The sequence below is a fragment of the Haliotis asinina genome, chromosome 11 (assembly GCF_037392515.1).
Source record: "Haliotis asinina isolate JCU_RB_2024 chromosome 11, JCU_Hal_asi_v2, whole genome shotgun sequence".
In the NCBI taxonomy this organism is placed as follows: Eukaryota; Metazoa; Mollusca; class Gastropoda; order Lepetellida; family Haliotidae; genus Haliotis; species Haliotis asinina.
In genome coordinates, this window is record NC_090290.1 from 24,022,557 (window position 1) to 24,038,236 (window position 15,680).

At 38.4% G+C, this 15,680-nt stretch overlaps 3 protein-coding genes across 6 annotated transcripts in view; 1 reads left to right on the plus strand and 2 right to left on the minus strand.

Moving 5' to 3' along the window:
* LOC137256532 (zinc finger CCCH domain-containing protein 10-like) overlaps nucleotides 1-15,680 on the minus strand; it is a 239,880-nt gene that overhangs the window by 211,555 nt on the left and 12,645 nt on the right. The gene's annotated exons all lie outside the window — the stretch shown is intronic.
* LOC137255351 (nuclear apoptosis-inducing factor 1-like) lies at nucleotides 6,612-8,909 on the plus strand. The gene is made up of 4 exons (XM_067792795.1): nucleotides 6,612-6,764; nucleotides 7,284-7,416; nucleotides 7,827-7,977; nucleotides 8,172-8,909. Exons 1-4 carry the CDS (start codon nucleotides 6,612-6,614, stop codon nucleotides 8,344-8,346), a joined length of 612 nt encoding a protein of 203 aa, XP_067648896.1. The 3' UTR covers nucleotides 8,347-8,909.
* On the minus strand, nucleotides 10,045-12,156 carry LOC137255352 (putative nuclease HARBI1). Its single transcript, XM_067792796.1, has 4 exons — nucleotides 11,505-12,156; nucleotides 11,153-11,376; nucleotides 10,392-10,500; nucleotides 10,045-10,251 (listed from the first exon to the last, which is right to left on the minus strand). The coding sequence occupies exons 1-4, from the start codon at nucleotides 12,000-12,002 to the stop codon at nucleotides 10,045-10,047; spliced, it is 1,038 nt and encodes a 345-aa protein (XP_067648897.1). The 5' UTR covers nucleotides 12,003-12,156.

Consider the following 15,680-nt stretch of genomic DNA (forward strand, 5'->3'; position numbering starts at 1 on the left):
GCAGTGATGAAGATAAGAGTTCTCGTCAGGAAAGGAGTCGGCACTTCTACCGTCATTGCAGAGTTCGGCCTGGTAGATGTTGGTGATGAATGTGGTTTCTTCTCTGGCTCGATCCAAGAGGGGCATCCTGAACACATCAACTTCACAGGCATAAGGAGTTGAAACGTGGTTGTGGTCCAATGTTCTAATAGTCTATCGTTCATTATCATCATGTTTCCTTGGCAGTTTCTGTCTGTCATCTCCAATAGATTGTCTCATTGTATGCCTTGTTGGATACCTATTTGAATCTATGGTAAGCATATTTGGAACCTTTTAAATTTGAAAGAAAGTACCTGAATGGCCACATTTGCCATACTACCTATGTGAAATGCTCCATACTGAACATGTACTTATATATAAACAGGTACTATAGATCAGTTTCAAGTTATACTAATACCTTTACTCACAGTTTTACAAAGAACTAACAAAACAATAAGATGATACTTCATTGCAAATATCCTATTCCTCATCTCTTTAACTATTTAAGAAAACAACAGTCTAATCCAATACAAGTCGACCCCTTAATTACTGAACTTAATGAATTAATGAACTCTCCCAGTGTGTTAACAGGGTCTGAAATTAGACCAACTGGCACAGTACCACTCAAGCATGATTCAATGCATTGGCACTGCTAACTGTTCAAAATTTGACAGATTAGGCTGTAATGAAAATTGGCATGTTAAGCAACATTCCACACATCTAGAGAATGATGACTCCATGAAACCAAATCCTTGATTGAATGCTGACCCATAGGGGTGAAACAGTACACAGCTGTATCAGATGAACCACAGTATTTTGCCTTCAGTGTATTATAATGCAATGCTTCACTGACGTAATTGCTCAGAGAGTAGAAGTCAGTAAGCGGAGTGTTGATCCATCTCTGCCTGCGCACAAGACTGGCCGTTCAGTCTATCTAACCATAAGTATGACAGTGCAAAAGGCCCTAGTTCCCCAGGTGACAATGATCATCGATCACATCAATATCTTTACTAAGTACATAGCAAAACTGAACACAAGGAATTGCTTAATTTGCATGGACGGGTCAACGACACCTGCTGCGCCAAGACCGAAGGACCAAACTGATGGAGACCCTCCACATCTGTGATAGATATATCCAAAAGGTAGTGAGCTGCAAACACCGTATCAGACTTCCATAAACATCCTTCCATTATGGCTTGAAGCAAACAAATTCCTGTGGAGCGCCATGGTGGAAGCGAGCGCCCACGCGTCATGAGGCCTTGCCGAAGACAGTGGTGGAAGATTCGCAAAGCTATATGCACGTAGAATCGTGGACCTCAACCAAAATGCTAGAGTTGTACGCGACACTTCTACAGTGGAAGTCGTCGAAAGTGAAATAAACAGTCTCTTACGCAGCCTGTGCCGGTCCTTAGAGACAGCTAAGTAGATCCTCAATGAGCGCACTGGGCACAAGGATAGATCTTCAGCGGAGGAATATGGATGGTATGATCCGCCTGTCCTGGCAGTTGGTTCTTGGTAAGAAAGTTCCACTGCAAACCAAACCAAGAACACTCTAGCATGTCGAAACCACTCAAAGCGTAACTGAGAGACATCTAGAACATTTAACTCAGAAATACACGCAGCTGTAGCCAAGGCTAAAAGGAAAAAGGTCTTCAACATGACATGCTCAAAATCCTTCTCATTCAGGGGCTCATACTCACTCGAAGTGAGATGAACAAGAACAACGGAAAGATTTCTGTGACTGGTAATCCAGTTTATACGATCTCAAGAGAGACTGGAGCTCAGGGACAGTAAATATACTCACTTCCGACGTCGATCTAATAACTGTGTTAAGTGCGGCTAGGTAAGTAGACAGCGTTTAACCCTTCAGCTTCCTAGAGGATCGAAGGTACTGAAGGTACTCTGCAACCACCTGAGGCGATGCCATAGTGGGAGATATTATGCCTTTCATTCTGCTATATGATTAAAATTTCATCCATTTGTCATCGTAGATAGATCTCGTGGAAGTGCGATGCACTGTTGTGATAGCAGTCGCAACACCCGAAGAATAACCCTTGGCAGTTAATGACCGATGTAAATATGCCAAACATGCACATGAAGCTTTAATGGAGACCAATGTAGTTGATCGGAGTGCGGATGAACCAGTAGGTCGAATCGGTCAGGAAGTGGAACTGGATCTGGTTCAGCTAGCTCTAGAAGATCTACGAACCAACTCCTCGCGAGCCAGTAGGGCGCAACCAAAAGCAGTATCATCTGCCGAGTCATATGCAGCTTGAGAAGCACACGAGGAAGATGGGGGCGTAGGTGGAAACATGTATGCATTGAGACTGTCCAACGGAATTGCGAGAGCGTCTTGTTTCAAAGCCAACAGGTCCGGGATCGGAGACACGAGCAGGTGCAGCTGATGCTTGAATCTGGTGGCGAATAGGTCTACAGTCCTGAACAGCTCTGGGTACAACTTCTGCGATGACATTCTTGATCCCTGGAATAAGATTGGCCTGAACAAATATTTTGAGAAAGTCCACCAGGTCGAAGAATTGTTGCGTCCACCGTAGAAGTTGAGGCGACCCTGATGATCCCATTTGATTGATATGCCACCTGACCGCTGTGTTGTTAACTGAAACAATAAGGGATGTCTCCCATAGTTGTTCCTGCCAATGACTGATGGCCAAGATTACTGCCCTGAGCTCTAATACACTGATGTGACAGGCGCGGTCTGCGAGAGACCAATGACCTGCCACTTGCTGATCGAGAGGGTGAGCTCTCAACCCGTGCAGAGACACATCCACGTATAGGTGGTGAGATGAAACAAGCAGCTCTAAACAAACTCCGCCACAAACATTCAACTCTTGCATCCATCACAGTAAATGAGAGTTAAGCTCCACAGGTAGCGTGAACGGAACGCCCCTCTTGATATGCGGAGCTAGAAACACTCACAATGGAGGAAGTTGAAGCTGACCTCTGAAGGTTAAAGCCTGAGCTGACGACAACAGACCCAAGAGTACATGCCACAGGCAGAGCATCCTGGGTTGGGCTAACGCAAAGGGAATTAAGTGTTGCGTCTTGCCGAACCGCTTCCTCAGAACAAACACTTTATTGACCTCTGTGTCGAACACTGCCCTGATGAACTGAAGGTGGAGTCTATAGATACCTCTTGTTGAATACCTTCATGTTGAAAATTAGCCTCAACTTGTCCGAATCCTTCTTCTGGACTAGAAAAATCGGGGAATAAAATCCAGGATCGACTAGAGCCAGTCCCAAGGACTCTATCGCAAGCTTCTGGAGAAACGTATCTATTGTGGTTCGCAAGACATCCAGTTGCTGAAATGGATATGTTCTGTGTTCTGGTAACCTGGTTAAGGGAGGATTCCCCACAACCAGGAGTTGAAAACCTTTGAACAGAGTGGTTAACACATGAGGGTCTTCCAGAATGCTCCAATTTGGTGCATAAATTCCAAGTCTCCTGCCTACTGGTGGAGACTGGATAGGCATGAGTGTGGGCAGAAGTACCCAGTCGTGCTCTGATGTCATGGAGTCACTGCTTATCGGACTTCCTGTTGGAAGACTGCTCGGAAATGCCAGATGGCCTCGGAGCGCCAGAGGAGCAACGCTGACAATTGGTACGACCTCTGCTTCCTCTCCCCCGAAAACAGGATCCAGTCCCTGAGCGCAAGTCTGGGTTGGTGGGTTCATAACGGGCCAGTTGCCACTAACGGTGCCCTGACAGCTGCAGTCAATTCATGTGGAGTAGCCATCAACACAAGAGGCACACTCCTACCCACTGCACTGCCAACTGTATGTGCACTAAGCGCTGCACTCAAACCAACATGGGAAATAACCACTCTGTGATCAAACACCGAATCGAAGTCACCCTGAATAAGCACCACATTAAACCCATACTGTTGTCGAGACAGTGGCGCTTCAGAATACAGCGCCGCACTGAAACGATATGGTTGAGGAAGCACTGTACCGAGACTGCCCTGTTGTAGTGGAAGCACCGCTTTAGAGTGGATCGCCAAATCGACCATAGTCCAAGGCCTCATTCAAAAAAGCTTCATCTGCTGATTTCAAAGATGACTGTCTAGCAACTAATTTGTGTCATTCTTTCCTCGGCTTTTTAGGAGCAGATTGCCCATCTTCTGCTCACCGACAATCTCTATAAGATGACCATCTATTAGCTACCTGCCGATACAGAGAAAACTCCTCCTCCACCCCTTTGCAATATGTACATCTGTTAGACCTATCACAAATGCCTGTGCAATCAAATCTTGTGTAAGACCTTCAATAAGATGGTCTGCTGCTGAAAAGTTTCTATTACATTGACCGTAACGTTTACGTTCTTAGATACCTTTTCTTTAGATCCACCCATGTTTATTCATAATTCTAAATTATATCTTCACAGAGAAAACACGCGTACACAAGAAATCGAATGACCAGTACAAGTGATCATGTGATCAGCTGAGACAGCTGCACAAGCAAGATGATTGACAAGTGTCTATGGCGGGGGGGGGGGGGGGGGGGGGGGCGCAGAGGTCAGGAAGATTTGATTCAACTTAGCTGACAGCATGTTTCCACACATGGTCGAAGTGAGGAAGAGATGCATAATGTGAGATAGGATAAATTTAAAAATTGACAGTTTTTCACTTTATAAGACAGTTTGCCACAATTCTACAAAGTTTGCCACACTAATAAATGACAGTTTTCCACATTACAAACAATAGTTTAACGCTAATTAATGCCACATTACAAAACAACAGTTAACCAGACTACTAAACAACAGTCTGCATATTTATTGTCACATTTCTAAAGAGATTGCCACACAACTAAACAACTGACCATTCCAGTCAAGTTGGAACTGTTGCAGACTGTAGTACTTCTCATCCTTTGCCAATAAAGGAAATTCATACCATTTACAGTTTATCTGTGCGTGACATTTTAGACACTGGTACAACAGACACATAAACATTGATGACATTTGTGTTGGACCATATATGAATATTAGGGGTTTTTTGTTACTCAGACCAACATGGATAATGAGGTCCATGGTTCGATATCTTTCACAACTAAGAATAATCAATGTGTATCTTATACTCCAGCAAAACGGTTCCCCATTTCGTTGCCACAAGACAAGCTTTCTGTCAACATCGAAGATGTAAATTGTGGAGTCATCCTACAGATGTCGTCCTTATCTGGTTACATGGCTGATGAGACGAAACTTTGGTCACGTCTACAAGACATTCAGCCTTTGATCAGAAGGTCTGCAGTTTCATTAATATCATGGAAATTTCACAGCTGTTATATACAGCTATATACCCTCTGATACAACCGACATGGAAATGGAGTGACCCAGCAAATAAACTACATGAGTTATCTCACTTGCCACACATTGCATTGCAAGACGTCCTTTTGAAGGATGTCAGAGCAAATATTGTTCAGTCTAAGGGGCAATTTTGCAAAATTCATTGTTTATTGGTTGTTTATGTCAGGTGTAATAGGCTGTATTTCTAAGTTTTTGTGTTAGTGGTTTCTCATATCGGCATTAAAGATGCATGGCATTGATTGTGAATCGTGATATGACTAGGGAGTGACACGGATTTGAGTAGTTTTTTTATTGGTAATCTAATGAATGAATTTATGCATTTGAACCAGGAAGTGTGTTCAAATTGTGAAAGAAACAACCCAACTGTTTTTCAGATTGCAGCAAATTTGTAAGAAGCTTGACATATTTGAGAAAAATAGGCAGCCATGTCCATCTTAAAAGGGCATACGACCAGGCATATATTATTTCCACTCAATGCAATGATAAAAAGTGCTGAAGTCAGAAAAAACATCTCTACTCATCTTTCTGGAACAAGTTTGACATGTCACGCCTTGGGGAAGGAAAATGACAGATGGAGACCTCTTGGTACACTTCACTCTGGTTCCTTGCAGTGTGATCTTGCTCATCGTTTTAACATCCATAGAAAATTCGTTTAGCTTTTACAGTGACATTTTCAGCAAAACATTCAACTTGTAGAACCAATCCAGCATTAACGACCCATCTCAAGACAGATGGACTTGAAACATCTCCAACACAGGTTCCAGCCTCTAACCCAGTTCATACTATACCTCCTTAACAGTTCAACATTGTCTGTGGCATCCATGCATGAAGGACTGTTGACTGTTACCATACCTCAAATTGCTTGTCTTTCCATGTAATATCATTTCATTACCAACAGTAGAAGTTTAAGCTGATTCTGTTTGTTGTTCGTGTGTAATAATAACTTTTACACTTGAGTATATATGGCCCAGGGGCGGTATTCTAAAAAAGTCTAAGATTTCTCTTAAGTTTTGTCTTAAGTTTTCAAAAATTGACTTAGCTAAGTCAGAAACTTAAGTTCGTATTCATAAAGTGACTTAGTCAAAAACTTAGCTGAGTCGGACGTTAAGTCGATCATAAACTTAAGTTCTTGGCCGCGGTGCGTGCGCATCGTTGCTAATGGGAAAATACCAGCAACGGAAAACTTCCGGTGGAACTCTTTAATGCAAGAAAATAAAAAGTGATGTCAAGCGGGGATTCCCTTCTGTCATCGGAACGCAGACGACAAGAAATCATGGCCGAGACCGATGCTAGCAAGAAAAGAAAACCCAACTGGCATAAAGAAGAATGTCTGCTGTTAGCAGAATTAGTGAAGGAGAGGAAGACTGTAACAGAGGGGAGATTCGGACCGGGTGTGACTTCGGCAAACCGACATGAGGCGTGGCAGGTGAGTGCATTCAACACGTTAAAGAACGTCTTATCAGGATAAATTTGATAACACGTAATTATGTATAATTACCTCATGAATTGATGGTACATTGTACAATAGGAAATATATACGAACCTTCAACATCATCAATTAGTATAAAAATTTACGAGCACCATTTAATGCATTTTATCAATTTTGTGTAAACTGATTTTTAAAAAAATGGTTGATTTGCACCAATTCCCTCCTTGTAATATAAAGTATTATGCTGTCAGTAATGATTGTTTATTTACAGAAATATTCCGTACATTCTTTTCTACAGACCAAAAGTCGTTTGGTTCAACTTATAATGTCCCTGAGTAATGGTACACAAATACTAAATCAGAGAAATCATTAATCATAATGAAAAATTACTTTTACATTAATTTGAAAATTGTCATGTTCTCTCCTGAAACAGAAGAATGCCAAAACCAAATTTGTTATTTTCAAACCAAGGATCCAGGTAATATTAATCCAAATGTGAACCAATTTTTGTCTTAGAAAATCACAGACACCCTCAATGCAAATGGTCACCAACAAAGAAGCAAAGAGGAGGTCATTAAGAAATGGAAGAATCTGAAGAGTGCCGGAAAAAGTGCTTACAGCACATTCAAGAATTCAACAACTGCAACCGGTAATGTTTAGATTTTATTTCCTACAAAGAGTAATATATCTGGGATAAGGCCTAAAAAAATTCTTGGGGTTCCCATGTCTCTACTGACCCAAAATTTTCCCACTGACCATAACAATTTTACTCACCATAATAAATCCGACTTTCTTTCAGTTATGTAAGTATTTTAAAAGCACAGGAGAAAACCTAAAGTAGTATCATATCACACCATTGTTTATGAATTATAAAATCACAAAAACACCAACTTTTAGTTTTGTGTGAGGTAAATCTGTTCATTGCCATGAATAAAATTGATCATCTATATTTCATATGAGCAGGTGACTATGGGTTGATTGTGTAATATTTTTAATCTCACCAATGTGGTATGTTATAGTAGTATAATTAATTCAAAGTAAGTCTGACTATATTTTCAGGCGGTGGACCACCCCCAACACCTATAAGCCCTGTCACAGAGGCGGTGGTGGACTGTATTGGCAGGGATAACACTGTCCTAACCGGGATTGGGCCAATGTCAATGGATTCAAGCTTCATACAGCTCCTACAGCTAGACCAATCCTTCGAAAAGTAGGTAATAAGTTATTGATAGTATTATATGAGTTCCCCAGGCTACATGCATGACTGACTGTGTGAAGTCATAATTTAAAATTAGAAATTAGTTAAACCTTCTTTTAAGATATAAAATAAGAACAGAAAACAGGAATTGAAAAGCATATGTATTAAAATGAATACAAGATTGATGATATACGTTTATGTTTCAGAGAGTTAGAGCCATCATTGGCATCACCATCAACATCAGCATCAGCCTGCACATCAGTCTCCACATCAGCTACTTCCTCAGCAGTTTTGGAAAAAGAGAAGTTGTTACTGGAAATTGAGGTTCTGAAATTACAGAAAATTTATCTTCAGTCAAAAATCAGGAAATTGGAAGAATAGCTTTTCACATGTATTTTACTAGTTCCAAATATACAGAACAATCTTTAACAAGCACAAGTATTGCTGTTATGAAATTGTTGTTGCGTGTGACTTATCCCTAAAATACAAAATTGTGTATGTTATCATTGTTATGTCAAAGGTAGACATCTCTTGTGTAATTTTAAGAGCTAATGACAACCGATGAATACAAACTTAATGAACAGTCAGAATATTGGAAAACAACACCTTGGATTTTCTTTCACTTGAATTGTTGGTACAAGACATTATCTTACTCTGAAATTATGGCATATTTCTTGACTTGCATCTGACATTTTCGCATATTTGGAGGCTTTACTTTTAATGTTATCCAATATTGCTACGACTGATATGACCAAATGTTATCTGTACACTTGAAAGATGATGCCCACTGATAATCTACTTCAGTTTTGGAATAAATTGCATCTTATTTCCGGTACATGATTTTCAGGGCCAGGGGGAATTGTGATCTTCGTAAGACTGGTGTTGATGTTTAAGATGATATACATGTATGTGGTTAAATTAACCATGGGATGAGGTTGAGCCCCTTTTTTTATATCAAACGTTTCAAATTATTATAGTTTTATGGCTTGTTATGATGCTGCTATTTAAAGAATGTACATATGGAATATGTTTGAAATCGAATAACTTGAGGCTTAAACATGGGTAATATTAGCATAATTCTAAAGTGCTAGAACTCAGTCTGATCCACTTTACACTTGATGCCATTTTGCACAGAAAAATGAAAACAAGTCAACCTTGACTGTTAACATAGGAAATTTTGCTTTTACCTACATGAATCATCTGGATGAATCCTAGAATGTATTGCAATGCAAACAATTATATTGAGTTTTTCAATGGATGATATTTATTAACCCTTTGAATGAATTCTTCTTATGATGCCATAATCGTAATCTGTTAAACTATTTCACATCAAAGGAATTATTTATTAATTGTAATGTAATTGCATGATCTTATGACAGACTTTAATAGTCTGATGTTTAGGGTGTAAATTATACCCACTCTACAGAGTAAGGGGGGTATATAGAGTTCACTCTGTCCGTCCATCCTTCCATCCCAAAATTTGGACCTGAGCATATCTCTGAAAGTTTACATGTTAGGTTCACCAAACTTCACATACATGTCAATCATTACCAATAGATGTGCCTTTTGCTATTTGGAAGTTGGGGTTTTTTTTCAAAATTTGGGGTATTTTTTACTGTTTCCATGGAAACATGACTATTTACTGGCAAAGTGTGTGCAACATGAGACAGTCTATTTCAATTTTATGTCAGGTTTCCACAGGAAAAATAATGTTTCCATAAATTGTTAGTCTAATTAGTACATGGGAAGTAGGGGTATGTAAGCTTTGTTCAATTCTACACTTGTTTCAATTATACTTATGATTACATAGCTCTGTCAATAAGCATTGATTTATACACTTTACTGTAGTGTGTGAACAGTGCTCATTGTTCTCATGTTACCATGTTGGTTATTTATAAACTGCTATATGTAATATAACTCAACACTGCAATTAGTATATTGATAGAATATACTGGGATGCATCATGTGTTCTGTTCTTATTGATACTGTATTGTAGAAAATTGGGTTGGTTTCAGAAACTAATCCTTTCTACCAGTCCTAATAAATGTTGGAAATAATTTTGATAGTTGCTTCAGTCAATCAGTAATGTATGTCATCAGACTTACATGGAAAGTGAGTCCTTGCAAACTGCTCCCTGTACCGAACTCCCATCAAACCTTGTGGAGGCAGGACTGCTGGTGCTGCGGCTGCATTGCGCTGTTGTTGCTGTGGTATACCATCAACTGGTGGAATTGGAATATTACGTTCCTTGCAAATATTATGCAAAACAGCGCCGGCCATAATGATCTGAAACACATGAAATGACACAATGACAAAATCTCCAATGAACATGGCACATCTTATTACAGCCACTTACAAGATATTACTAAATTGAGTGATTTCTCAATGACATATTTGTATCCCTTCATTTAGCTTCTCATTTTTACCTTGCAAGTTCTCTCTGGGGATTGTCTGATTTCACCATGAAGGACTCCAAATCTGCGCTTCAGTTGGCCAATTCCACGCTCAACACAACTCCTTGTGATCTTGTGTGCTCTGAAAATAATTGTCTTAATATCAAAATATATCAAAATAACTTTGGTTCACACCAGTTTAAAAAAAACAAAAAACAAAAAAAACATGAATGGGGTTAATAATGATATTATTGTATTTATTTAGTGCCTAATATGCTCCATAGATATGCTCAGTGGCACTGTAGCAACATTGGGAAAGGAAATAGTTCACACAGCTTTACAGAAGAGAAGCATGAATTGATAGATGTTAAGTAGATATTTAAGAGTTTGGGTTCCTTAATCTTCTTATGTTATTTGAATTCAATTTTACTGAAAAAAAATTCAGGTATATTATTGTTAGAATGTGCATTATCATAAAAAAACTAAAAAAAACTAGAAAAAGTTGAAGATAGATACAAATTACTTTGATGTGATCTGATCAGTGTTTTGTGTCAGTGCCAAATTAATGTTCTTACATTGAAACACATTATTATCAAATCATTGAATTTATATTATTATTATTATTATTCAAATGATTATGATAATAAATATGATCATCTGTTGGATATATACTTGCATGTAACGCAAGGTTTAATTTGGTTATTTTTTTCCGTATTATGTGTATCCAATTATGATCGCAAGTTTTTACAAACTAGCAAGGGAGGTTACTCCAACATTTTGTGGATAGTTCTTACCGGTTGTAGCGTGCCTGACTGCCGGGTTCTGGGCGAAGGAATGGAGTAAGCAGCCAACGTTTAGACGGATAACCACTATCACCGAGAAGGTGACACCTAGCTGGCAAGTTGTTGCTCTCCATTAAACGGAAGAGGCCACTCTGAGAGAGGATTCTTGAGTCGTGTGTGGACCCAGGCCAGCGTGCCACGATGTCAATGATACGGTCGAAGGGATCGAACACTACCTGACAAATACAAATCCACAGCAACAAGTTTACAAATTTCTTACAACCAATCGACGATTCAAAATTTTGTGAGATTATTTGGAAATAAGCTTTGAGAACACAAATATATGAATCTGTGAAGAAAGTACCTGTGTGTTTATGCTGTGGTAGTGATGTCGATTGACGTAAACATCCTCATTTACAGTTGGTGCCTGTATTTGTATATGCGTGCCGTCAATGACGCCGATCACCCCTGGGAAGTTCGCCGTCCGGTGAAACTCCACCTTGTTGCGTTGACACTCTGCGGGACTGGGAAAATGTATAAACCGTGCCACCATGGCAGGGGCGGACAAGGCTTCAACAGTCGTGTATATCGCACGTGAAACGCTCGGTTGACTCAACCCGTGATCATCCCCATTACACAATTGAAACTTGCCTGTTGCCAGAAACCTCAAAGTTACTAAGAGCTTTGTTGTTGCATCAATAGCATGATTCCGTCCAGTCAGTGGCTGTATTTGTGCTCCAATAAGTTGCAATAAAAACCTAATACCTTGTTGATTCAGTCTGTATCTTCTAAGTAGTTCCTCGTCATTCATATCATTGAATCTGTTGGATCTTGGTAAATATACACGCTGTGCGGCTGCCATTTTGGTTAGACTTAAGTTGAAATCCTATATTTAAGCCTACATGGGTGCAGGCTTAAGAACTAAGTCAAAAAACAACAAGACTTAAGTCTAAAACTTTTATTGAATATGACTAAGAATAAAGAAGTGATTTAAGACAAAACTTAAGTTTTTCAAAAAAAACTTAAGTCATTTTTATAGACTTAAGTTTTTTTTATGACTTAAGACTTTTATAGAATACCGCCCCAGAACGTCCCATAGCTGAATAATTAATGCTAAAGGCCTGTTCTTCATTTTCATCATGACAGCGTCAGTCATAAAATAACTTGTTCAAGGATGCCTCAAATCTGATGATTTTAGTTTGTTTGATTGGTTTTGAAAAAAAGCCCATTTAAAACTTGACTCCACTGAGATGAATCTAAAACTAACTGAATACATCTACATCCCCTCTCTGGATCAGCAATCGAAACTACTTGCTATTTGCTAGAGTGCTTATGTGAAAGAAATTCAAATGCTTGAAGCTCACCTGAATACTTCATGGAATATCAGATGAATGTCATCTTTCATTTTGTTTCTTTTGTCTGGATCGTGTAGGTTTCATATGTTCTGTTTTTATAATGGTGAGGTATTCACAAAAGTAAAGCTTTGGTTGTTTTCCAAACAAGATTTTTCTTGTGAAAAGAAATATGTTTAAACCAAAACAAGGAGGATAGCATTATGCACACCATCTCATTAACCATTAAGACAGACCTATATCACTTTTGTTCTACTGTCACAGGGTGTCTAGCAAACACATTAAGTGCCTATTACAATGTAAATCATTCCAATATCAATAGTAGGTAAATCAAACATTTATATCAGTATCACCTGAATTACCCACCAACCTAATGGATACACCTTCTCATGGACACATCATATCTATTAAAAATCAGCACATTTGCACCTAAAGCAATTACAATACATTTGCACCTAAAGCATTAATATTACATTTTCACCTAGAGCAATTACAATACATTTGAACCTAAAGCATTAATATTACATTTGCACCTTGAGCAGTTACAAATTACATCTGAAGCCAAAAGGATTGATATCACATTTGCACCTAAAGGATTATCACTACATTTGAACCTAAAGCATTATCACTACATTTGAACCTAAAGCATTATCACTACATTTGAACCTAAAGCATTATCACTACATTTGAACCTAAAGCATTAATATTACATTTGCACCTAGAGCATTATCATTACATCTGCACCTAAAGCATTAATATTACATTTGAACTTAAAGTTGGTTATATTGACACAAGTTTAAAAGAAATAGAAAGCTTTGTATTCAAAGTGCAAACTCTTATCAAAGTTAGGTTGGCCTCTTCAATAACAACTCCTGACAGAATACAATTTATTCATGGTTGACTTAGAAAAAGAACTCTCTGGCACCGAATATAATTTGTTTATACAATAACAAACTGGAGCCTCTTCAGCAAACAGAACAGTAAAGGTCAATTGCTTTGGAAAAAATACAGTGATAGAAATGAGTATCAAAAAACATTTCATCACTTCTTCCCGCTCCCGTTTAATATTGCAAGTGTCAGTTTTTGTATCAAAGTAATATAAAGAAGCAAGTCTTTTTCACCTTTTTCTAGTTTTCATTCCAATGTCCAAACCAGCAAGAAGATTATATACAAGCTGAAGATTTATGAAACATCCTGGGAGAACTGGAAGGTTTGTGATCTGGTTTATCAAATACATAAAACACACAGACTGTTTTCATTTGTTTCAGAATGTATTATATAAACGTCGTGATTATCAGTTTATTGAGTAACAGAAATGTTTTTACACCACTTTCAGCAATATTCCTGCAGTATCACTGCAGGCGATGCCAGAAATGTACTTTACATGGGCAAGGTGATGACCTCACCATGGGTGAGTGCTTCAATGAAGTAATAATGGAGAATATTATATATATAAACATAGAATATTTTGGTTATAACACACCATGTCAACCCATGCAAAGATGCGTCCTAAGATGCTGACCAGTCCAATGGGACCTAGAAGCAGGGGTAAATGGAGACAAGCCATGGGATAATATCACTGAAAAGAGCTCTCTGGCACATACGCTGTTGCCATGCAATCCTAACAGCACCATTGACTACTGGTCAACCGATGGTCTCTGACAGAACATCACCATAGATGATGTCGATCATGGTTGTCACTTGCTGAGATAATGCCCAAATCTGTAAAATGTTAAAGCGTAGATGACACCGAGCTCAGAAGACATGGATTGCGTCAGATCAATGCTAAACTGGACCATATTCGACCTCCAATGGAGGTGTCATCACAAATTCATGTATCGAATTTTGTAAAACAGAAAAAAGAGAACTTTTCAGGTAACTTCAAGCCATTTTTTACTGGAAACTTTTCACATTATCACAAAAATGTTTCATGATAAATATCTCAAAACCTTAGCAATATGAGTGTTACGTAATCTCCAATCACACTTACCTTCAAAGAGCATATCAAATCATCTTCATCTGACCTGATACTTTCCATCTGAAACATGATCTGACCTAATGCGCAAGAAACTTCTATATGCCTAGATGGCATTTCACAACACACAGTTCACTTGACCCGAGGGGATACAAGGAGAAGTATGGAAGATCTTTTGCATTACAATACAAACGAAAATCACGATCAATGATTTAGAATGTGACTTTCGTGACAAAAATAGATGTACGTTGGATTTCTTTTGAAACTGAGAATAAGTGCATAATAATTTTGTAGCACAATACAACACACTGGGACTTTGTGACTGAAAAACAATTACACGTTCACAAAGTTTTCTCAGCCATAAATGTGACGTTCGAAGTAGAAAATGTTTCATTGAAAAATATCCTTATCCGTGAATAACAGTTTCTATTTTTGTATTTGTAGGTTTTGCATTTATCGTTCATCTACTTCCATCAAAACTAACAGGATTGAGTGGGCATTCTTTATGACTTGGTTGAAACATCATATCCAAGTTGCGTAGATCTATGCTCATGATGTTGATCAATGGACTGGTCCAGACATGATTATTGACAGAAAAACAGAATATTGCTGTACAACAAACAAAGCTTTTCCGAGAGCATGAAACACAGACACTTTGATGTACACATATTTTGTCAAGCACCCCAGTGTCACAGATGTAATAGTACATCTTAGTACAACAAACTCTGTGCTGAATCGGGCTGTAATGTTGTAGCACACTATCAATGGATTGCAACTGTTGAGTTTCCGACAGCAATTAATTGATGGTAGAAACAAAAAATTATCAATAGTATGTGTGACTATCGATAGCTTTGTAATTGACATCCACAAATAAATGCGCAGCACAAAAACAGGATGTTTAGATGCAGACCTGCAGCTTCAATGAGTTTCTGTTATAACATTTTAGTTAATCTGTTTCTAGTAAGTCACCAAGAGACTGAAACTACTTCAACTTATTTTTGTTTCACAAACCATACATTTATTTGGGAAATTACTTCAAATAAGTCAATTCAAGTAATGAAAAAAAAGTAGCTGGTCACAATACACTATTAACAATAACAATCACAACAATATGTTCCAAAAGACTATTGTTCTCACAATTGCTGTTCCCCTCTCAATAGCAACCCCTAGTGCTTAAACAATGAGAACAATAATTTACATTATAATTATCAAA

What these genes read in the sequence shown, in the direction of transcription:
- LOC137255352 (XM_067792796.1), bottom strand. Translation starts at nt 12,002, where the DNA reads ATGGCAGCCGCACAGCGTGTATATTTACCAAGATCCAACAGATTCAAT. An exon ending in AGTCAGGCACGCTACAACCG is followed by an intron (nt 10,501 to 11,152) that starts GTAAGAACTATC and finishes AATTATTTTCAG; the next exon opens with AGCACACAAGATCACAAGGA. An exon ending in CCCCAGAGAGAACTTGCAAG is followed by an intron (nt 10,252 to 10,391) that starts GTAAAAATGAGA and finishes CATGTGTTTCAG; the next exon opens with ATCATTATGGCCGGCGCTGT.
- LOC137255351 (XM_067792795.1), top strand. Translation starts at nt 6,612, where the DNA reads ATGGCCGAGACCGATGCTAGCAAGAAAAGAAAACCCAACTGGCATAAA. An exon ending in GAATTCAACAACTGCAACCG is followed by an intron (nt 7,417 to 7,826) that starts GTAATGTTTAGA and finishes CTATATTTTCAG; the next exon opens with GCGGTGGACCACCCCCAACA. An exon ending in CTAGACCAATCCTTCGAAAA is followed by an intron (nt 7,978 to 8,171) that starts GTAGGTAATAAG and finishes TTTATGTTTCAG; the next exon opens with AGAGTTAGAGCCATCATTGG.